We start from the raw sequence: 23,835 nt of genomic DNA, 5'->3' as shown, positions 1-23,835 counted from the left end.
AAGCCACCACCCAGACACTATACCTTGCCTACTACCATCCCAAGATGTGTCTATATTCCTCTGGGAATATAGCAGGGAAATTATATTAGAAACCCATAGCAGACTAGTGCAGTGAGATTAGAATACAGAATCTCAATCAAAGCCAGCAGTCTCTCATTGATGGATGTTAGTTGTTGTTTGTGCCATAATCAGGCATGGGATATGGTATCAAAAATGAAGGCAGCACCAAGGATCTCCTAATTCTTTGTTGCATATTTACTAAGAACTGTAATGTAGAAGATGATCATCTGTACCAGCCCCTTACCTAAAGCTCGCCTGTTCCCTTCCCAGGGTTTTATTAGTGTCCAGCCAATCCATGAGACAGTCATATAGAACGTAAAGCTTCCTTTATGTGATGATTTATTACTGTAGTTCAGCTAGGATCCAATTACTCTGATAATCATAGTTACTACAAGAACTAGTGATAGTATTAGCAAAGTGTTCCTCTTTGGTATGTGAGGGAATATGAAATGAAAGTGAGCTCCTAGTATGTAAAGCAAAGAGCATGATCAGGAGTGTGTCTGGGTCCTCAGCTGAGGACCTCAGTAAGATAGCCCCACTCCGCAGTGTTAGCAGAGACACTGGGTGGCTTAAAACTCTAAGTCCATCTATACCCAAACCCCAGCAAGTAGAGAGCAGATCACAAACAGAAAGCAATGGATCTGTTCTGCTTTTAACAAGCTCCATGGCTCTCTCTTTTTCTGCCATCAACCAACAAAGGAAAGGGTGGAAGGGGGGTTGACAACACAGAGCATTCTCTACCCATAGAGCAGAATGGTAACTATTTGATTGGCAGCCTGTAGCACCTGTTAAGCTTTGAGGGGCTGCTATTGGTGTTTCCAAAACTGGAAAATTCTACCTCTCCTGTTGCCTTAGAGTTTTGTAAACAGTTTAATTGATCAACACCAGTCTATCTGAAAAATGTATCTACTCACGAATCCTCACAAACAGCTACAAACAGAACCAAAAGTTTGTGGCTACAAATCTACAAAATTCAGTTTGTGAACCATGAACCACCCCAAATTTGTCATGAACTTTGGTTTGTGAGTCAGTTGACGCCCATCCCTAGTTAGGAGTGATGTGGTAAAAACGGTATTTACCCATCACACGTCTAATGGTATTTTTTGCAAGAAGCCCTTGGTTTACAGAATAGCCTGCATGAAATATGGTTGTGTTTATAGCATGTTTATTTTTTGTCGATTTTCCTGAATGTGTTTAGCTTTTTAGATTCTTTTCAGCTGAAAGCTAATATTTTGACAGACGCAAAGGCAATCTTTAAGCAAATCTTTCACCGTAAATGTTGTGGTATCCCTTGGAAAAGAAGTGCCAGAATTAATGGGACATGTTAAGAACTGGAGCTCAGCATATTTGAACACATTTGAAGGTATTCTGACATGGGCTCAAGTCCAATTACTGTCATGCAGATAATATTAACATAGACAAATCACTCAAAAGGCATGTGAAGACTGACGAGTGTTTTGCTAGAGACTCATATGTGGGCCTTAGATAAAATGCAGCCCAGTGTGCTCTAAACACTTCTCTTTCAGTTCATGAATTAGAACCAGCCATCCCGAAACTAAATCTAAATTCCATTAATGGGCCATTTGGGAACCACTGTTTTAACAATAGCCTTGACCATTAACAAATAATATATTATTCTTTAAAACCACCTATGTGAAACTGAATTATTTGTACTCAAGAAGCTATTCAAGAAACAGAAAAATTAGAATTCTCAAATTCTGGAAATCCAGTTAATGATTAAGCTTTTGTTGGAGCAGATTTGATATTCTGGGTGCAGCATTTCTGGTTTCAGAAATTTAACATTTTGAAATGGAATTATTTCACATGCAAATCCTACTGATGTAGATAGAAAAATAAATAAATAAATAAATAAATAAATGTATCTAGTACTTAAATCTTGCAATTGAGATTTCAAAAAAATTGAGTATGTGAAGTTATTGCTGTCATCTAAAAGCATGTTAAGTGTTTTCTATCAGTCACACAAGACATGATCTAAGTGCACAAAAGAAAATGATTCTCATAGACTTAATGCAGCCTTAGATCTTCTTCCCCGCCCCCAACACACACATACTAGTGTCATGTGCAGGAAGCACAAGGGGAGATTAAGGTGAATGGGAAATCTGTGCACATCTCCCTTACAGGAATTCATCCTTTCACCTCCTCTATGTGAAACTTTATTAGTATCAAAGTGAGAAGGATTGTTGGATAGGGATATAGGAAGTGTGTACAGACCTCTCATTCAGTCTAAGGCTGTCTTGTGCTGACCACAGTTTCCTGCTGATAGAGAAGGGACACTGGACTCCTTTGAGTGAATGTAAATTGCCTTGCAGAATATGACAATGCTTGCCTTTAAATTTTTTAAAAGACAAACTTTACCATTATCTAGAGTAGCCAACCTCCAGCCAGAGGCGGGAAATTTACTATTGTTACAACTGCTCTTGAGGATAGCGATCCCCAACCTGTGGGCGGCGGACCACATGTGGTCCGTGGACTAGTTGGAGGTGGGCCGCAAAGGACGCCTTCTCCCCCCCCCCTGGCCCTTTACTTCATCCCTCCCGACCCTTTACAACACACTTTGGGTGTCATTGTCTCCCATCACTCCATTCACTCGTTGCAGAGAAACAAGCTCAAGGTTCCCATTGATTTGTCATTGTCATGAGTTAAAATTTCCATGAAAATAAAATGTTCCTTATATTCATTGTTGTGGCATGTCTGTATCTTATTTTGAAGGGATGTTTAAACATTATCATAGCGATCAAAGAGCGTTAGGGCAGTGGTTGAGAATAGAGGAGTAAACTACCTCCCCCACCGGGCCTCAGTAAAATTGTCAAGCGTTGAGTGGTCCCCGGTGATAAAAAGGTTGGGGACCACTGCTCTAGGAGACAGAGATCAGTAGGCATGGGCATAAACTGGATCAAGAACTAAAATTCATTACAAAGTTTGGCCAGTTTGTGGTCTTTGAAGCAATGTCCATTGAGGTTCTACCATCTTGAAATTTCACAATGTTTTAGCACAGTACATGATAGTTCATGAGTGGAGACAGACTGGGGCTGATCAGTTAAACCATTTACAAATATCCATGTGAGGTAGAAATATACAGTGGGGGTAGAATTCTCCAGCCTTGGAAACAGGAGCCTTCCAAAGCTTAACAGGCACTGCTGGGTTCCCACTCTAGTCTATGGGCTCAGATGGCTATATATAGACTCCTCCCTCCCCCTCTTTTGTTGGCTGTTGAAGCTCTGGGCTCTAATATTCAGCACAAGGGCTTAGCTAATGTGCCTTCCCTCCCCCCACCTCTCCTGCTAGAGATCTGCTCTGGTCTCAGCTGTGGTGGTTTGGGAGGTTTTCTTTTAAACTGGGGATCTGGTTCTGCTGTTTTTACACTCATGCTGAGCACAGGAACTTAGCTACTGGGTGCCTTTCTATCCCCTCCCTCACCTCTCCTGCTACTGATCTCCTCTCTGATCTGAAGGTTTGGGTATATTCTGGAAACAGGGATCTGTTTCTGCTCTTCCTATCCTATTCTCATAGGGACTTAATTATTGGGTCCCTTTCTGTTCCTCACTGCCCTCTCCTGCTAGTTATCTTGTCTGCTGTCTGCTGGTTTCTTGATCCTGGGATCAAACTGGTATGTTGTTCCTGCACTCATGCTGAGCAGAGGGCCTTAGTTATTGGTAGCACTTATAACCCCTACCCCTTGCTGGGGGTGGGGGGAGGTGTTACCCAAATTGCTGGGGAATTATGAATGTAGCAAGAGGCTGGGTAACGCAGGATCTTTACTACCAATTTTTACGGGGTCCTTTCCCTGGAAGAAACCCTTCTTAAATGGAGAAGACAATTAAGCTTAGGGGCTTTATTTGGGGAAAATATCAGGGTACATTCAAAACACACACATAAGCAAAACCATACATACACTAAGTTCTACAGGGGGACAAGTTACACTAAGTTCTACAGGGGGAACGAGATACTGCACTTTGCTTGGATCCAAGCAGCCAAGACACAGGGTTTATGACATCAGGGGGTGGACAGGATGCTGGGTGTGGACAACAACAACACACACACACTGTGTGCAAGGCTAGATATAATGTTTGAAATTCCCAGGCCAGCCCCAGGGACTGCCCACTAGGAGGTCCATGATTGATGATTGGTCTCTGATAATATGAGTACCTGATAGGTGAGTTTGAACTGTGAGGTCACTAGAGTGGGAGGTGTGGAGTAATCTCATCAAGTAGAACAATACCTTGTCTAGGTGCAATGTGTCGCTAATGGCCCTGTCTTTGTTTTATCACGAAGGACAGGAGGCAGACATTTGAGGATAAGAATCATAGAATCATAGAGTTGGAAGGGACCATACAGGCCATCTAGTCCATGCTAGATGCTGCTAGGCAGAAATTACACTGGACAAGAGAGACAAAAGAAGTTGTAGTTAGTACCTTGAAGGGATATTCCTTTCCTGTAGATCAGTGGTCTTTGGCTGGGGGGGGGGGTGATTTAGATACCATGCACATTTAGCTCAGTCAGTTGGGCAAGGAAGAAATGGTCTAGTCCAGCTCAAACCAGATGGAAATCTGGCCTAGCTTTTCCAGGCAAGGGAAGAAATCTAGTGAAGCCCAAACAAGACGGAGACCTGGCCTGGTTTCCTAGGTTTCTTAAGGGGCCCTACTGACTACATAGTCAGTCTCTGCCAGGCTGGTTTCTGTGTGTACCAACCTGCTCAGAGTCCAGTCATGGGCTTCTGTGCATGATGGTGTCTCTGTGTGAGGCACCTTTCCATTATGGGCTCCCTTTAGGGTAACAGAGGAGGGATTCTACCACATCATGAACTTCCTGAACCAGTTCAGTTTGTATGAATGAGTTTTTGACCATGACAGTCCATTTATCCCTTTGTGGGTGCATCAAGAACTACAAGCCAAATCATGTTTTTGCAGTTCATGGCCATTCCTAGAGATTGGTTCATCTGGATAAAAGGGGTACTTTGGAATGAGGCTTCTATGTCATTATATCCCATTGAAGTCCCTTCCCTCCCCAAACCCTGCCCACCTCAGACTCAACCCCCAAATCTCCAGGTTTTTCTCAACCTTGAGCTGGGAACCCTACCATTACAGCTTCCAGGCTCAGGGCATCCCTTCACTAAACGTGCCTAATGTTATATAGAGGCTTTAGAACAATTATGATATTAACAAAAAGTTATAATTAATTGATGTGAGTTGTTACAATGAAATAGAATACAGGAGATAATTTTTTTGGTATGAGGGTTGGCAGGACTCCATTACAGCAGGACACCTCTTGATGGCAGCCCCCAACCAGCATAGTAGGCCAGCGAAGAGGGAGGATAAGGTAAAAATCTCCTTCCAGTTGGAAGTGTTACATCATTTCCAAAGTAACCCATAAAGTTTCCACAAAATCCTAGACTGGTGTGACATCACATCCAGGTTTCCCCTGGAAATGAAATCACACTGGATGCCAGATGCTGGATGCCAGCTCTATTGTGTATGCTAGACACAAGCCAACTTTATTGGTTAAAATTAGTACCTTCAGTTGTTCCTCAAAGGCTACAGGAGGTAAAACTGGTCTGCAGATTCTAGAACACTGGTGTCACATGCTTCCCTTGATGGGTAACAAGCAGAGGTAAGATTCAAATGAGTAGCCGTGTTGGTCTGAAGTGGCACAAAAAAATAAGAGTCCAGTAGCACCTTTAAGACCAACAGAGATTTATTCAAGGCATGAGCTTTCGGGTACAAGTGGTGCTTGGACAAAGGGTGCTTGCACTCGAAAGCTCACGCCTTAAATAAATCTTTGTTGGTCTTAAAGGTGCTACTGGACTCTGATTTTATTAAGCAGAGGTGTCATTATGTTCTGGCCAACTCTCTTCTACAGTAACAGGAAAGATTATGTCATTTCTTCAGACACCAGCTTTAATTTTATTAATTTAATTAGGCAATTACTTGAGAAGAGTAGAACAGTACAGTAGTAGACCCTCATGTTTAGCATTTTCTTTCTTAGTCACAGATTTCCATATTCATATTAAGGTATTTATCTGGCCCCTCTTAAATGAATCTTTTGATGTGACTGTAAATCCAAAGCCATTATTTGTTGCATCCAGTTAGATGGGAATGACAGTTGGGCCAGATGGTGTTTTTTGGTAAGCCTTCTCATAATGATAACTAATTGTACAAACCTTCCTGGACACAGATACATAATCCAATATTCTCCTTTCAGTCATGGCTTAAAGTCATGCTTGTTCTTTCTGCTTCCTCCATGCTTACTGCATCTTTCTCTTCCTCCATCCTCTTTATTGTGTATCAATTTTTTGGGCTTAGATACAAAAAATAAGGATGTTGCCCACTCACGTGTGGTCTCAAGTGGTGCTGGAGCAATAGCAAGCTGATTTTTGACTGTGGAGACTGCAATTCTGGAATTGCAAACAAGTTCAATTAGCAGTTTAGAGCTGAGACCCCCCACACTGGGCCTGGGGGAGGAAGGGGGAACTGCCATTCTTCCATCCCCACTCCCCCAGGGTGAGTGCGCCGACCCCTGGCATAAGGGTCATGCCACACTGCAGACAGGGTTGTAGCTCAAGAAAATTCACATATCAGAGATGCAATCTGCAGCCCCATTCAGTCTCCCTCCCTTGTAAAACTCGGGGGGGGGGGGTGAAGTTGGATCATTTGGAAAGCATTTGCTAACATATGGATTGCCTTTAAACTGTGACATTTTAATTCACTGCATTTCCCAGTTTCATTTCTTAATTGTGGGTTGAGTTTTTCTTACTCTTGTTTCCTGTACTGCCGAAAACATCACTGCAAATAGAAGGTGAGTTCTGTATCCGAATCCAAATAGACCATGACAATCTCTTCTCCTCTCATGTCACTCCACAAAAGCGGACAATAAGGAGACAGTTATCTTGAACCTCCCATAGAGAAACCTGCTCACCAACAGCCAATTATACAGAAAGAGCTAGTATTTATTACACTAAACACTGTCAAATAAATCCTTTAAAAAAAAACCATAATGTCTCCCAGAGGCCGTTATAAAGGAGCTTCTTCTAGCCCCTTTCTTATGCTTCAGTAGAAGGAGGATACAAATACACAGCGGTACACAAGAATTAAAAAAAAACACAATCAGGCAGGTTGTTGCTCTGTCTTTGTAGTCCTCTGTCATGAGACGATGGGAAAGAACTGCCTGGACGTAGGTTTATGCTCATGCTGCTTCTGCAGATCTGAAGTATAAAAATGTGCTTCTTATTCACCCTGCCCCCCCCCCCGATGCAAGTACATGCTTTCTGCATTAAATGCATTATGAATTTGAAAGTTAGGGACTGAAGGGTGGGATGGAATAAATGTGTCTGTATTTGAGAAAGGAAATGAATAGCCACAATAAAATAAGTAAATTATATTGCAGAGGACATTGTAAAAATCTGCTCAGAATGACAAATGATTATGCTCTTATGTATTAAGCGTCTCCAATTACTGATTTATGGCCACACAAAAAGACCACTGATCTAGCTCTAAGTGAAACAATTTCCCCACCACAATATTTACATATACAAAAAGTACCTGGATGAATTATCCATATAGACTGCCTGTGTCCTGCATTATGCCTGTCTTGCCAATACAGAAAAACCTCCCTTTCCTCATTAGGTTCACTCCTAATTTTTTTACTGAAAACTTTTATCAGGTCTTTCTTTTCAGCTGATTAACTAATTTAAAACTACTTTTTTAGCTGATTAATCACCAGCCTTCTAATTACTTGTAATTAATTACTCAATTACACTAAAATGTATGTTATTAAAAAGCAGGCACCTTCTTCAGATACTCAAGGAAGAATTGAAAAAGTTTGAATTTTAAAAAGTATTGATGCTCACTGCTAAAAGCAAAAAAATCATTCCAATAATCAAAATGAAGTTAGAAGCAACGTTGTCAGTCAATGTCTGACATTCAATGGGAGATGGAGAGGGCAGGGACATAATGTCTTGTGCATTGCATGACATTCCTTCCAACAAAAGCCATATTTTCGAGCAATTCGTAGAATATTGGGACAGCACTTTCCCTGAAGCAGTGTCATGCTACAGGTAATGCCAGTGATCTTTTTTAAAACTCTCCCACCACTGAAAAAAGTGGTGTCAGGAAGCGATGGGTGCCAGAAGGATGCCCCTCGCAGTAGCAAAAGACCTGGCAACCCTGTCAGCTCAGACTCGCACTGCTTCAGAGGAATCTGAAATGATCTTTTATTATTTGCCTATCAAACATATGACTACAGTTTCGATGTAAGTATCTAGTCATCACAATTTGTTACACTAGATAGAGAATGCTGCACAAGATTTGGTCTAGGCATATAATTTGCCTTTGAATTTGCCCATCTTTATCTATTGTTTTAATATGGAATTAATTTCTCACAGGAATCAAGAAGAAGTCAAAATGTGCCACTCATATCTTATCCAGAAGGATATTCTAATATAATGTCCCCTGAATCAATAGAATGGGACATATGGCTCCTGCCGCTTTGGATGATATCAGGAATGTGAAACCAAAAGCAAAATGGGATGCTTGAGCTATCCTACAAATGGATGGGCCTTTTCCCAAGAAAAATTTAAGAAAAAAATTATGAGAGGAAAACAGGAGTGGGTGGGAACAGCCCCTACAGTGTTTTAAATCAGGGATCTCCATGCCCCATGAGATGCGCCAATACTTTCCATTTTTTATGCCAAGTATTTTGAAGAAGTGGATGGGTCCAGGTGGGGGTTTTGTCCAGCAAAGCCTCCAGTTGGCTATTGAAGATCTGATTGGCTTTGTGGCTTTTTAAAATGTTGCTTTGGCGGCAGCAGCTGCTGCAGCACTAGGAACTTCACTGTGTGACTGCAGATAGGTTGTGGCAGACATTTTATGACTGGCTCTACCTCCTCATAGAATCATAGAGTTGGAAGGGACCTTATGGGTCATCTAGTCCAACCCCCTGCACTATGCTGGACACTCACATCACTATTGCTCATCTACTGTAATCTGCCACCCCCTTGAATCTTCATAGAATCAGCCTCTCCGTCAGATGGCTATCCAGCCTCTGTTTAAAAATCTCCAAAGATGGAGAACCCACCACCTCCTGAGGAAGCCTGTTCCACTGAGAAACCACTCTGTCAGGAATTTCTTCTAGAGATGGAATTTCTTTTGCTTTAATTTCATCCCATTAGTTCTGGTCCCTCCCTCTGGGGCAAGAGAGAACAACTCTGCTCCATCCTCTTTATGGCAGCCTGTTAAATACTTGAAGATGGTTATCAGGTTCCCTCTCAGTCGTCTCCTCTCCAGGCTAAACAACCATGTGTTGACTCCTGTGGCTACACAACTATGGCACCAGAGGTGGCCATAGGAACAAAAAGGTTGGAGACCTGCATTATATATTACTGATAAAAAGAAGTGGTTATTAGTGCTAATTCATATCCCTTCATATACAAACAAGCAGGGGACCAGCAAAGAAACACTTTTAACTCAAGATACTTTTGCCAACCAAGTCTTATAATTACATTCCTTACCCCCCCCCCACCCTCCTGCCACCCTTTATTCCATCAAAGAGGTCAAGACTGTTTGTGAACCTAATCATGCACCCCCTTCCACATTTAAGCCCAACCAAGTTTGGGCTGGATATGAGCTGTCATGTGCACACAAGCTTATAATGGCTTAGTCAACATCACTGGACTCCCTCTAATGGATACTACCTGTGAAAACCAAGATGCTCTAAGGTTGCCACACTGTGGTTATGATTGTTTTATGGTAATTTTAATTGCATGTTTTTATGTATTATCGATTTGCATTTTTGGACTGTCCATAGATCATTGTCCGTGGGGTCATGATGGTCGGACACGACTTTGCAACTTACAACAACAACAATGCATTATATTTTTATATGACATTGTAAGCTGCCCTGAGCCAGTGTTTCAATTTATTATTGAAAAATAAATAAAATAAATTAAATTAAAGGTGCCACTGGACTCAGTCTTTGTTCTGCTGCTTCTGACCAATATGGCTACCCCATTCAATCTATATAGAACCTACTTAGCTTCAGCTAGGATGGTGTACAGTGTGCCTTTCATCCACGTGGAATATGTTGCCTTGGAGGGTGGTGGAATCTCCTCGTTGGAAGCTTATAGGAGGCGGATGAGCACCTGTCAGGAGAGTGTGATTTTTAAGTCCCCAAGAAAGTGAGGGTATGGACTGATTGGCTCTTTTTGGTCTCTTTCAGCTCTGTGTGATTCTGATATCTAAGAACCTAATGGCATGGAAAAAGAATCTAAAATGGGGTATGTATGTCAACACTAAATCCTCGGTAAACAGGATTACTTAAAGCCCGACCCTGTTAACATCTCACTGAGTGCCATGGGAGTTACCTCCGAGCAAGCGTGAAGAAAATTGGGGTTGTATTCTTATTATAGCCAATGAGAGTGAAATCAATTTAAATGCAGGCACAGATTTGCAGATTGGATTTTGTGGGGGTCTGTATATGTAATATCAACAAGTGTGTTTCTATACATGCATTTGTGCATATATTCATTTTTGTATAAATCTACAGTGCTGTATTAATTATAAATATATCTGTGTTGTTATGCAATTGTTAGCCTCCAGTCTGCTGTAGACAGTAACTTGCATGTGGGTGTGCATGTGTGTGTTCAGCTCCTTGGACACTTTAACCACGAGTTTCCTTGCTTCCATTAAGTGCATTTCAATGTGTTATTTATAAGTGGTGGGAAAAATTAGTTTCAAATTCCCCCCCCCCCCTTCTTCACTTTCTTCCCAGCTGAAAACCACTTCACCTCCCCTTGGAGACGTTCAGCAGCTATGCTCTCTCCCATCTGTGCTTTATTTGTCAAAACGTTCCTGTGTCTTTAGAAATCATCATCTTCTAATAATAATAAAAAACCCAACAGGATCCAGCCCAATCCATATTGTGCCATAAACATTTGTGACGATTTTGTCTTCCTCCATGTAGAAAAAGCAGGGGAGAGAGAAATTCAAAAAGAAGGGACAGAGGGAGAGAGTTGCCTACAGAAGTACATTATTCACTCTCCTGAGCCCTCTCTTTAAAGCTTCTTTGCAGGACTCTTTAATGTTGGACAAACTGAAAAGAAAAACAATAATTAGAGATAATTGCTTGTGTCCAAACACAGGCATCAAAGCCTTTGGGGCTCATTTGTCGTGGGCCTTGGTGTGTGATCCAGAAAAGTGACCCTTATTTTATTTAGAGTGGGGGGACACATAGAAAGTGGCAGATGGAGGGACCCCTTTGCACTCTCCATTGGCTCAGCTGTGTCTGCCAAGGAGAATAGGCACAGAGGCCAGGATAAAAGGGAAAGAAAGAAAGGTCACAAGAGGTTGAATAATTACCAGGGTAAAGGGTAAGGGAGTGGGAACAGTGAAGGGTACTTCACCACCACCTTAGAGTTAGCTCTATGCATGTGGCGGGCCGTCTGGGGGCTGATGGGATGGGCATTCGCTCTCATTAACTCCATGTTTGGCAGAATCATACACATTAAAGAAAGAGGAACCTCATTAAGATCTCAACTAAAGCCCCCAGTACTGACTTCAATAGAGGTGGTGAATCACCACCCTCAGCTGAATGCAGGGCAACCTGAGAGCAAATGAATACATTTGATTTTAAGGGATTTTTTTTTTTAGTTTAATCACCCCATGTTTAAAGAAGAAAGTTTGCCTGAAAATATTATCCCTCTACTTCCACACCCTCATGGTTAAAATCCGGGGACCTGACAATGACTCAGAACAGCATTCTGCACATTCTAATTAATTTTTAAAGCTGCCAGAATTATGTTTGTTCTTGGACAAACGCTGGAAAGGAATTAAATGGCATGTGAAAAGAAAGAAGGAGCTACCTTCAGTCTGGGCTGTAACCAAGGGGAAAAGATAAGAGAGGGAGTGGAGGGGAGAGCACAAGAGGACTACTGCCGAATCACTGACAAGGCTGCTTAAAAGGTCTGCTGGTGACTTAAGAGTTTTCCCCTAAAGCTCAGTATTTAGGGAAGAGATTCCCTAGTTCATTATCAGCCTACTTCCCACCATGAGTGTTTGTTTTTAAACAGTCAAAGGGAAACTTTCTCAAAGACGCTGGATTCTTTTTTTTAAGCTGCTTCTAAGTGGAAAGGAAAAGAGAAGCATGTCCTCTGGATTTTGTGGAGTTCATGTAAAGAGAGAGAAATCTGTCTTGCAAGCCAGGAAATTCTGTTTCACAAATTAATAGAGCAAGCTGGAGAATGGCCCTGCTGTAGAGAACCCTTTAGGCTGCCTTTGCAACATATTTGATTCATATGATCAACCAGTGTGAAGGCTCCTTGTTGCCCAGCCTGTCTCTCTGTAATGAGATTGTAATGACCCAAATGATCTGTTGATTAGAGACAATAAATCTGTCCTTTTCATCTTGTCATTTCATGGGACCATAAGGAAGGTTATTGGCTTAAAATAAACTCAGCCAATTTAGCAAGCATTTTAACCAGGAGGTGAGTGGGTGTGAATCCAAGTTCCTGAGTGACAATAATGCTTCAGTCAGGAGAAAATGTGGAAAGAATAATGATGACTGGATTGTGCTCTTTGTGTGATTCACATTTGTTGTTATCTTTAAATGGACAGGGTTTGGGGCTTTGCACATTCATGACTTCTAATTTTGTATCAGACTGATTCTACTGACTTTTTGGGTGAAAATGTGAACTCAGTTGTAATTCCAGCATACAGTAAACAATCATATAGCATATTATGGCAGCAACCCACAAACCAAAAGAGCCCAGTGTTGAGTACACTGTTCACTAAGATTAGTTAGTGGGTTAAAGACCAAAGTACATGCAGTATACATTAAGCTTAAAACAGGGGAAACTGATTTATATGAACTTATTTGAACTAAAACTCATAACTCTGTAACTGCAAGAAAAGATCACATTGGGAAACCCAAAGAGGGAGAAATATTTAAATCATGTTAGCCTTGACTTGTTTCTCCCTATAAGTACAAATAAGCATTTATAAGGAAATTAGACAACATTGACATTCAGTGTCTATTAAAGAAATAACACTTAAGTCATACTTCCAGGAAGAAGTGGAATATTCCTGTACATGTAAATATGGGGTATTACTCCAGAGTAGCGAGGGACAAAAATGAATTAAACTGTGACAGGAGACTAGTTGGCTCCTCATTGACATAGATGATATTTTTATTCAGAAATCTGTATTTAGAATTCTGAATAAAAATATGGACTGTTTTACAAAACTATTAAGCCTGAACACAGATGCATAAACCCTATGAAATCCCAAGAATTGCACTTCAAACTAGTGGAGTATGTTCAAGGCACACAAGCAGTTGCAATCATTTCAAATCCCAACTTGCGCATATGAAACTGACACTGTAGCTCAGGGGTAGTCAAACTGCGGCCCACCAGATGCCCATGGACTACAATTCCCATGAGCCCCTGCCAGCGAATCTGGAGGGCCGCAGTTTGACTACCCCTGCTGTAGATCATAAACAATGTTTTCATGTTATGTTACCTTACCCCGAGTGAAGAACAACCAGACATCAATGGATGAAGCCCTGAAAGGAGCAATGAATGGATTCCCTAATTAGCTGCAACTTTAAAATGTGGTTTTTAGTCACGTTTTAATCAGATCTGTTCCCTGTTTCAAAATGACTCATATTAAGTGATCTGTATATATCTTATGATTAAGGGGGGAAATAGATTGCATTTTTATTAAACAGGGGATTTATATGCCACCTCTCCAGAGCCTAGCTCAAGATTTATCTGAGATAACTGTAGCAACAGCATAGATTTTGAATATTAAAAATGAGGTGTTTAAAGGAACACATTTTAATTCAAAACACTACCTCATGACATCACAGTGAAAGGTGGTATATAAATTGAATGAATGAACAGATTGTCCATTAGGCCATTACAATTGTTCAGTTATCAGCATTATTGCAATATTTATTTTAATCAGTCATTGCCTACTTAAAATATTAATAATATTAATATAATATACTAAAAGTGTAACATACACACACACACAAATAATTTACAACCAAGATTTATTAAGATACGTACGGAAAAGACACATGCAATACCCATCTCTTAATTCGATACCAATCAGCAATTGAATGAAGTCCTCTGAAAAGTTAATCTTCCTAAACAGCAGAGCAATTGACTTTCCCCAATGCTTCTTGCAATTTATACAATATTATTTTGTCAGGATGTAAAGAGCAAATTTAATTTTTTATCAAGGCTGTGCTTGAAATTGAACAACTGAACTGCCACAGAGGTTAAAGGCCGAACGTGTAAATGCGTGGCCTGTGAAGACGTGTTGGTATGAAACGCGCGTCCATGCCATACGTGCAGGACGCTTTTTTTTATTCTTATGTTTTGCCCCTCGGATATTTCATTACGATGTTCGGCCGGACATCAGGTCGGCAGAACTGACGGGACTCTGTCCATCGGACTCAGCAGAACACCCGACCGGCGACCGCTAAACCAACCCGAGAGGGCACTCGGTCTCTGCCGAGCAAAGCTCAACGGACTTGGGGATTTTTACCTGCTTCCAAAAGGGGTTGCTCCATGAACGCTCATTGCTCGTCACCAATCCTTTGACCTCTCCAGATGTTCCCTTTTTAATCCCCCTCCTTCGAAGTCTCCGCGCTTTCCTCCGAAATCTCAAAACATTTGCTGCACGCGAGGCTCGAGGCTTTCGACGGCTGCCACGATCCCTCTGCGCCCCCTAGGCGAGAAAGAGAGAAAGTGACGGCTGACGTTATTCTTTCGCAAGGAGCCAAACTACGCGTCTCCTGGAAGTCGGCGCGGTTCTGTGACCGGAGGAATATTATTATTTCCTGCCAATCATGCTGGCTTCTCAAGGTGCACTGCCTTGAAGGGAAAGATTGGGCGGGAGCGCAGTCTGATAACACTGGGCAAAAGGGGACACGAAGACGCAGGCACCAACATTCTCACATTTTCAGGAAAAAATAAAATAAATACTGGCTGTCAAACCCCCTTGGAGAAATTTTAAAATGTTATATATAATGCTGAAAAGCACTTGGATAGGAGATGGCCACAAGGTGTGAAGCCCTGAGAAATCCCCCTGGCTACTTCTTCTCCCAGAGTTAGCCTTGGGTCTTGGTGGGTGGAAGGAAGGCTAAGCATGAGGACCGCTGGAGAACCAACAATCCACCCAGTTTTACTTGAGGACATTTATGACAGCATTTTCTTCCATGAAATATTTTCCTTTGAAAAGTCTTTTGTAGAAGTTGCCTCAGAGCAGCATCTGTGTTGAAATTGTTGCTGGCATGCTCCATGGGGATTCCCTGCGCTCTGGGAAGAATTTCCATGCTCTCACTGCCCAAATCTGCCTCTGACATTAACCCTTTTCACATGTTTCAGGGAATCCAAGTGCTACCTTTTACATTACACTGCATGGGGATGTTTGCCACAAACTCTTTGAGCCAGTCTTCTTGGGGCAGAGCTTGGGCCACCCCGGAAATTGACAGAGTACTTAATGAAAGAAGCTAGTCCAGGGGAGAAAAGTAGGACTTCAATTTACGTGTGCTTTTCAATAGTCCAATAGTCTCCCTAAACTTGGGGAGGGCTCAACAGCAGAGCAATAATTTGAGTGTAGGAAGACAGAAGGTTCAGACCCTAGCATCTCCAGTTAGAAGGTTGAAGTAGAGAATGATGTGAAACCCTGGAAAGGTGCTTCCAGGCAGATAGGCCAATGGTCAGACTCAGTGTTAGGTAGTTCATATGTATGTGTCCAAAGGTGTATGCATGGACTGATGATGCCAGCCAGCATTACACGCTGATGGTCTCCACATATGTAAAGTGAGAAACAGCATAATTCAAGGACACTTGAAACCTGCTTAATGGCTGAAGGAGTCCAGGAAATGCCAAGGTGGAATCATGTATCCACTGCTGAAAGTTGGTTGAAACTGAATATCAACAGTATTTTCTCAGATGTCACAGCATAGTGGTTATTTCACAAATAGCAGCTCTTCATATGGATTGGGCCATTTTCACCAAGCCATTGTAAACCATCTGAAAGTTTGCAAGGTGAAAAACATAATGGAAATAAAACAAAACATAAATCTCCCTTCTTCCCTTCCATTTTTAAATACCTTTGGAGATAGATGCCCTTTCCCCAGTTATATTTAAATGCATTGCATGAATTAGAAGCTACTGGAAACAGGTATGTATGTTTCCTTTGTCAGTACCTCAATAGCTGGTGAAGATTGCAGCTGACGCTTGCATACCCTACCCTTTAACCATTAATTCTCTCTTTAGAAAGGGTAGGGAACTTGGCAAAGTTGTCCCCTCTCTCTGTCCTTCATTATCTGGGCTACACAGGGAAAGCAGCTAAGGTCAAGCAATTCTGACAAAATAAGGGCTTATTTTAAGAGGGGAGAGTTGTTTGCAAACATACAGGCTTCCTATGGCAGGAACCAATGGCACAATTACTAGTGTCAATATGGGTTTATGATCCCAGTATCATTTCCTTGACTGGTGTTTTTAATGATGGGAGTTGACCTTGAAGTTACTTATTAGATACACCTGAACCAGGCAATAAACAGAAACTGACTAGCAGTCATTTGTGCTCTCTGCCCCAACAGGCGACAGCCATCCCTGCTGTAAAACCTCCCAGAGAGATGAGGGACTAGGAGACACCTAAGTGTTGACATTTCTGTCAGAATTGTGTTTTTCTCTCATCAAGGTCTCTGATCTGGGTGGCACTTGTTATTCTAAACCACAGGGAACAGAGCAGCAGAGAATTCTGTGCTTCAAGTAATAGACAAATTGCCACCATCTTGCCCAGAGTAAATGGAAAGGATGCAACATTTTCTCTCGTTAACATCCTGTTCACACAGACTCATTAACCTGCTTTGGTTTCTGAAAGCCAACAGATTTTTTTCTTGAAGGTTTCACACACTTTAAGGATAAAGTGTAACAATAACAGCAACAAAATGGATCAAAACATGTCTTAGAAAACCCAGCTTCATGAATGATGGGAGGAGAATGTTCTATCCATTAAGTATATGAAACCTTTTAAAAATTGTCTTCAGAAGCCAAAACAGGTTAAAGAGCTCATATATAATGGACATTAGTTAAAAACTATATTTGCTTCTCTTAGGCCCATTATGCACGGCCGCCGAAACAGTGATTTCAGGTCACATGGAAAACGTAGAGGGGGAAGGAGCGAAGCAAACCGCTTACGCAACAGTGGCAAAACCCAGAGTATCCAATTATGCACGCGGCAACCCCGGCACCGCTTCTGGTTGCACCCCAGTCACCCAGAAGCTGCACTTTCTTCTGTGTTTTGCTAACGCGGCTTTTTCAGCGGCATGAACCGAATATGTGGCCGGTTGCAGCCGGCTCCTTGCATTATCGGTGATTTTAGTCGCCACCATTCCACCCCGAATGTGCGCTATCCCCCCGAGCATAATGGGCCTTAGTGTAAATCTTTAATTTGATTGTATAGCTTCTCCCCCCCACACACACACAAACACACACACTGAAGACTTACACAGCTAAGTACAGCTCCTAGGCCATAGAACAAAACTCTCCAAGGCATCCCATTTGATTACTGCATAAGTACAATAGATTTGCTGGGTGGTGGTGGTACAAGGACAATAGATTTGCAGCATATGTGATAGTGTTAGGGTTGCCAACCTCCAGGTGATATCTGGAAATCTCCAGGGATTATAGCTGATCTCCCAGTGACAGAGGTCACCAGGAGAATATTACTGCTTTGGATGATGCGTCACTGAAGTCTCTCCCCTCCCCAAAAATCATCTTCCTCAGATCTCACCCTACATCTTCAGGTATTTCTGAACTCAGAGCTGGCAACCTTGGCTAGTGTATATGTGTGAGAACAGCATGTTTGCTGGAAATATAAAAGATGGCATGCACTAGTGCATCATATCCCCCTCTTATATTTCCAAGTAATTTACGCATTAATTTATGGCTGTATCACACCATAAAGCAACAGAATTAACATTTAAAAATTATCACCTATTACATTGCAATATATAATTTATTTATAAATTGTGTTTATGTGTGTGTGTGTATATATATATTCAGTATATATTTCTAAATTATTTAGTAGATAGGTGATAATTAATAGGAGATAGGCATACATTATGATGCTGGGGAGCATTATAAAATGAAGACCAATTACATTTAAATGTCCCTATATGCGTCCTTCCAATGAAATGAACAATTAAATATTGTAGTATTTTTTAAAAAGGTTTTCCAATTTTTGGAACTATGTTTTCTTTTTAATTATATGAGAGTGCCTTAGAACCAGTAACTTTTTGAAGGCTATCCAGCTGAGGTCATTGCAAGCCTCAGAGAGATTTTCAGACACCTACAACTGGAGTGCTTGCTGAATTTCTGGGGTGTGGTTTTGTATTTTAGCAAGTGACTCCCAAGAGGCTGCTAATCTCTGGAGCAAATGTTTTATTGCCTGAGCAAAACAAGACTTCTACTGGGAACAACTGCTGTTAAAATAACCCATAATCATCTGATCAGTTTTTTCATTATTAAAAAAGAAGAGCTGTTTTTTTATACCCTACTTTTCACTACCTGAAGGAGTCCCAAAGCCATTAACAAACCTCTTTCCCATATTCATTTATTTTTTTAAAGGTGATCCCAAAGAAGGCTTTATTCTCTTTATGTTTAAGCATTCTGGGTTAAAATTCAGTCATGAATTACAGATATTTTGGTGGCAGAAAGTTTTGAAAAATAGGCAGCCCTGAATCACTGGAAGGGAAAAAATGAAACCGTTCTGAATTTGACTTTGACTTTGAAGCTGTAACCAAAAACCCAAGGAGACTCAGGGTAAATCCATGTGAGTTATTCAATAGAGTTGTTAGATGCAAGTGATGCAGAAATGTGTGGATATCTGCTTATGCCACAGCAGAGAAAATTTAGATGGGATCAGTATTAAATCCCAAAATGTTGCCATTGCTGAGTTGTGGATTATACTGCAAATAATGACAAATGAGCATTGCAGATTATATTTTACATCTCTGTATTTCTGCATTTGTGTAGTGTGCCTGAACTATGACTAAAGAGACATTTATCCTCTCCGCTAAACTGCTTTCCATGATCTTTCTCATATTTTCCCCCTGTCATGATATGCCACCCAGCAAACCTGTTTGCAGCACAAACTCTGCTGTTAAAGGCACTTTAATAGAAATAATTCAGGACATCTCCGGGGGGGGGGGGGGGGGAAGGTGCTGTGATGAACTTAGTACCTGGGGATGTCTTGTGTGTGTGTGTGTGTGTGTGTGTGTTTCAAAGTCAAACAATCAAATCAGTGATTTGGATGCACTGAAAATCAGAAACTTCTCTTAAGAAAAAAACCCAAATATTTAGAAAAAAACACAGGCATATAACATATAGAACATTATGAAAAAGGGAAATCTATGATCGTCTGAGAAAAATTTAATAATTATGGACTGCGAAGACAAAAGGGCATTTCCAAGTCTTCAAGCACTTGAACTGCCTACCTACTCCTTGCTATCCAGGCTAGCACCCAGGCTAGCACCCAATCCCATCTTTTGTTAACCCAGGACTATTAAGTCTCCTTGACTGTGTGACCTGCTCCATCCATTTCTATTCAGACATAAGCACAAGGCACTTACAGGTGCATTTGATACACACCCACATTGTAGACTCCTGAATGTCAGGAAATACCTAGGTATTTGGTAGCAAGGCCTAGTAAAAACCCACCAAGTTTCCTTTCCACATTTACTAGTGCAGTCAAAAAGTGCAGTTACACCCTTCCAAACCTATTCACCTCAATATGTACCTCTGCTTAGGACTTTGTTAACATATTTTACTTCTCTCAAGAAAACAAGGAATGAAGAACAATTAGGTTCTATTGGTAATTTGCTGAAATCTGACAATAAAAAGTCTGATTTACAATACAATCCTAAAGATCTTCCATTTTACTAACTCCTTTATCAGGTAGGTGTCCATGAATTTGTGGTCTTAGGAGTGTTCCTGCTGATTTACAGGGAACATGGGGAACTGATAAGGAGCACTTTGAAAGGCTCCTGAACAACATCAGGAAAGGAGGGAATTTACTTTTCTTTTCTTACCCCACCCTGCCCCATGGGGGAGATACAAGGGTAGGAGATACAAAACCAGGGGCAGGGCTTGATAAGGAGATAAAGAGGTCTTTTTGCCAATAAGGTCAGCTGGCCCAAACAGATCTTTTTCTTTTTATTCCTTCTATCCTAAACAAATATGGATCCATTAATCTTTGCAATCTTTTGGACTCCTGGAACTATGATATTTCTGATAATTTTGGGATCCTGGAACTGCAATCATAATGGCAAAGGGAAGACAAAACATTGTCTTCCAGCAATGTTTGAAGTAAACTTCCAATATGTAGTGGTAAGAGGGATCTTCTTTAAAAACGTATGGTTTTTGGAAAAAGGCTTCTGATAAACTTCGATCTTTAATTACAGGTGTTCAGAAAAATATTTATGTAACCAGTTTTATAGAACTTTATTTTGGCAGAATGACACTTGGCTACTTTCCAAGAAAATCTCAGTTTCAAGTACTAGAAGAAGAACAGTTAGTCTTTATACACCACATTCATTAACTGAAGGGGTCTCAAAGCAGCTTACAACCCCCTTTCCTTCCTCTCCCCACAATAGACATCCTGTGAGATAGGTGAGGCTGCGAGAACTCTAAGAACTGTGACTGGCCCAAGGTCACCCAGTTGGCTGCATGTGGAAGAGAAGGGAATCAAATCCAGTTCTCCAGATTTGAGGCTGCTGCTTTTAACCACTATGACTGTTTATGCACTGGAGGATTAATGCCAGGCTACAGGCTGGAGTTTTAGTTATGGCGGGTTCCCCCACCTCTTCTTGTACCCACACAGGGGGGCATTTGGCCTGATGCACCTCATCCACCCCCGATTTGTGCTCCTGCAGTGGATCTGGGACAGTGAAGTTCCCAATGCGTAAATGGTCCCTACTATGCTGGTTCTTTTAAAATACTATTTACTCTGCGGTAATTGATTATCTTCTTTTTTCCTTTTACTCTTTTTTATCTAATTTTTTGAATAGTTGAGAATAGGTATTTATTTGAAGCATTCAGTGTGTTCAATTGCAATGTGATGCAGCAGGGATTAATAAAATTCAGTTCTGTCAGACAGTCAGCTCATTGGAAAGTCAAGATTTATTTTTCTTTATTATATATTTTTTTCTATTTGGACATGTAAAATTTCTCAGAATGAAAAACAACATCAAAACATTGGTGTCTATCCTCCCCAAAGACCACAGATGTATCAGCATACCAGGAAACAAAACTAAAACACTGCTATCCCCTCTCTGTTTTTGTTGCTCCCCCCTTTCTCTCTTCATTTCCCCCATTTTCATTTATCACCTTTCTCCCCTGCTTTACTATATTATAATTTTAATGGTAAATTAATTGTTCTGTTGATGATACATTGTCATTTAATTGGGCGAGCCAAGTTTGATTCCCTGCTCCCCCACATGCAGTCAGCTGGGTGAACTTAGGCTAGTCAAAACTCATCACAGAGCTGTTCTGACTGAGCAGTAATGTCAGGGTCCTCTCAGCCCCCCCCCTACCTCGCAGGGTGTTGTGAGGAGAGGAAAGAGAAGCTGATTGTAAGTCTCCTGGTACAGAAAAGTAGCATATAAAACCAATCCTCCTCCTCCTCCTCCTTCTTGATTGTCTTGATTATGAGATAAGCTACATATATTCAGAATATTCATTACTTGCTATATTTAGTCCTTTTATAAAAACTGTAGAGAAGATAATTTTAAATTGATATATACTTTAGTTGAGATTTAAATAGCATAAACGTTGTTTTTGATATATGCGAAGAAAACAGTAAACGAGAATAAATGTGTACAATATTTTTAAAATTAGAAGGGCAAAAATGAAAATGACAACATGAACACATCAAAGAGATAAATAAAATTGCTAAAGATGAAACAGATGAGGACCAGAGAACTGAAGAAATGGTGAAATAATTATCATAACTTTTGGTGTACCAAATGCAACAATTTGAAGCAAGGACTCAAAAGACTATTCAAGTTTTAAAGAAAATAGCCTTAAATAATATCTAGAGTATTCAGACAAATATTCAAGAATTTGAAGAAAGAACCCAGAAGAACGTTCAAGAAATATGTCAAGAGATATTGGCTGAACTAACAGAAATTAATTTAAAATTTCAAGAACACAGGGAATTATAAAAATCAAAGAGAAACAACCAATGATAATGGCACATATTTAGAAAGACAGATTTTTTTTTTAATTGAGAAGGCAAAACACAGAATTGAAATCAATGCAAATTGAATAATCTGTGTTTTAGAGTGTTTGGGTGCTAAATTTGAAAACAACTTCTGTGATGTACTCCAGAATTATTTGAAGGTAGAGGAAGACTTTCCTGACATTTACCAGATTTTTAGAATTTCAAGATGTGCCTTCAAGAATAAGGTACCTTGAAATATACTGGTTTGATTCACCTATAAGAAAACATGAAATACAATCCTAAAGAACCAAGGGAGACCACCACTCAAGGTTGCAGGGGAAAAAGTGCAGATCTTTCAGAATTTGCCAACAAATGTGTTTTTGTTTCATTTTTTTAACTTTTTGAGACAGCTTTTAGAAAATAAATAAATATCAAATGACTGAATTATCCCTGAAAACATCATAAATATCAAAGGACTGAATTATCCTTCAAAATATAAGAAATTTTATTTTCTTATTCACAAGCCTTTTGCCTACCTGTAGGAAAAAATACCTGTAGGATTCAAAAAGTTAAAGTATTGAGATACATCTTGCATTGCTAAATTTCAAGTCTGAATGCCAAATGTATATTTCTTGTTCTGGTTTTCTTTGTAAATTGTAATCTCAACTGACTGATTACTTAATTCTTGCAAAAATATTTTTGCCACACTCTCTTCAAATATTACAACTTCTCAAACTTAAAAGTATTGTCCTATAGGACAATTGCCTATTGACAACTGTTTTGCTGGATGGACATTTAATAGGCTATGTATAATGATCTAAACTCAGTTGAGATGCTGTTCTAAAAGTACTTGAAGTTATATACCCAGCTTGGCATTGATATGGCTGCTTTGCTCTTGTAGTACTTATTCAAATGCCATTATTTATGAAACAACAATAATATAAAGAAATGGGAAGTGTAATTCTCTCTCTCTCTCCCTCTCTCTCTCTCTGAATTAATTGTACTTGAGATAAATGTAGTCTGACAGGCTAAGGAAGGAGTTTAGGTAGGAAATTGACTACAGGCTATTGGTAAGTTTAGCAATTATTTACTTGGACCAAGTTCTGGTAAGCGTATTTTAGGACTGATATTTCAGTATCATAGAATCATAGAATCATAGAGTTGGAAGGGGCCTCATGGGTCATGTAGTCCAACCCCCTGCACTATGCAAGACACTCACATCCCAATCGCTCATCTACTGTAACCTGCCACCCCTTTGCCTTCACAGAATCAGCCTCTCCGTATCATTTGTAGGGTTGCCATCTCTGAGTTGAGCAATACCTGGATATTTTGGGGGTGGAGCCTGGGGAGAGCAGTGTTTGAAGTGGGTGCGTACTTTAGTGGAGTAGAAAGCCATATATTCCACCTTCCAAAGTAGCAATTTTCTCCAAGTAAACAGATCTCTGTCACTTGGAAATCAGTTGTAATCCCAGGAGAGCACAAGCAACCACATGGAGGTTGACAGTCTTAATAATCTCACTGG

General features: G+C 40.5%; 1 protein-coding gene across 2 annotated transcripts in view; it reads right to left on the bottom strand.

The window, feature by feature from the left end:
- LOC143836825 (uncharacterized) overlaps window positions 1–23,835 on the bottom strand; it is a 35,145-nt gene that overhangs the window by 9,851 nt on the left and 1,459 nt on the right. Inside the window, exons 2-3 of one of the 2 annotated variants that reach the window (XM_077336322.1) lie at window positions 14,622–14,804; window positions 6,274–6,472 (exon numbers count right to left, since the gene is read on the bottom strand). In XM_077336322.1, the coding sequence (XP_077192437.1) occupies window positions 6,419–6,472; window positions 14,622–14,804 (237 nt within the window). In that variant the 3' untranslated portion in view covers window positions 6,274–6,418. Of the gene's footprint in view, window positions 1–6,273; window positions 6,473–14,621; window positions 14,805–23,835 lie in introns of those variants that run through there. The other variant, XM_077336321.1, reaches the window with a different exon arrangement.

The sequence above is a fragment of the Paroedura picta genome, chromosome 4, assembly GCF_049243985.1.
Source record: "Paroedura picta isolate Pp20150507F chromosome 4, Ppicta_v3.0, whole genome shotgun sequence".
Taxonomy (NCBI): Eukaryota; Metazoa; Chordata; class Lepidosauria; order Squamata; family Gekkonidae; genus Paroedura; species Paroedura picta.
This window is presented reverse-complemented; position numbering and strand designations above follow the sequence as displayed.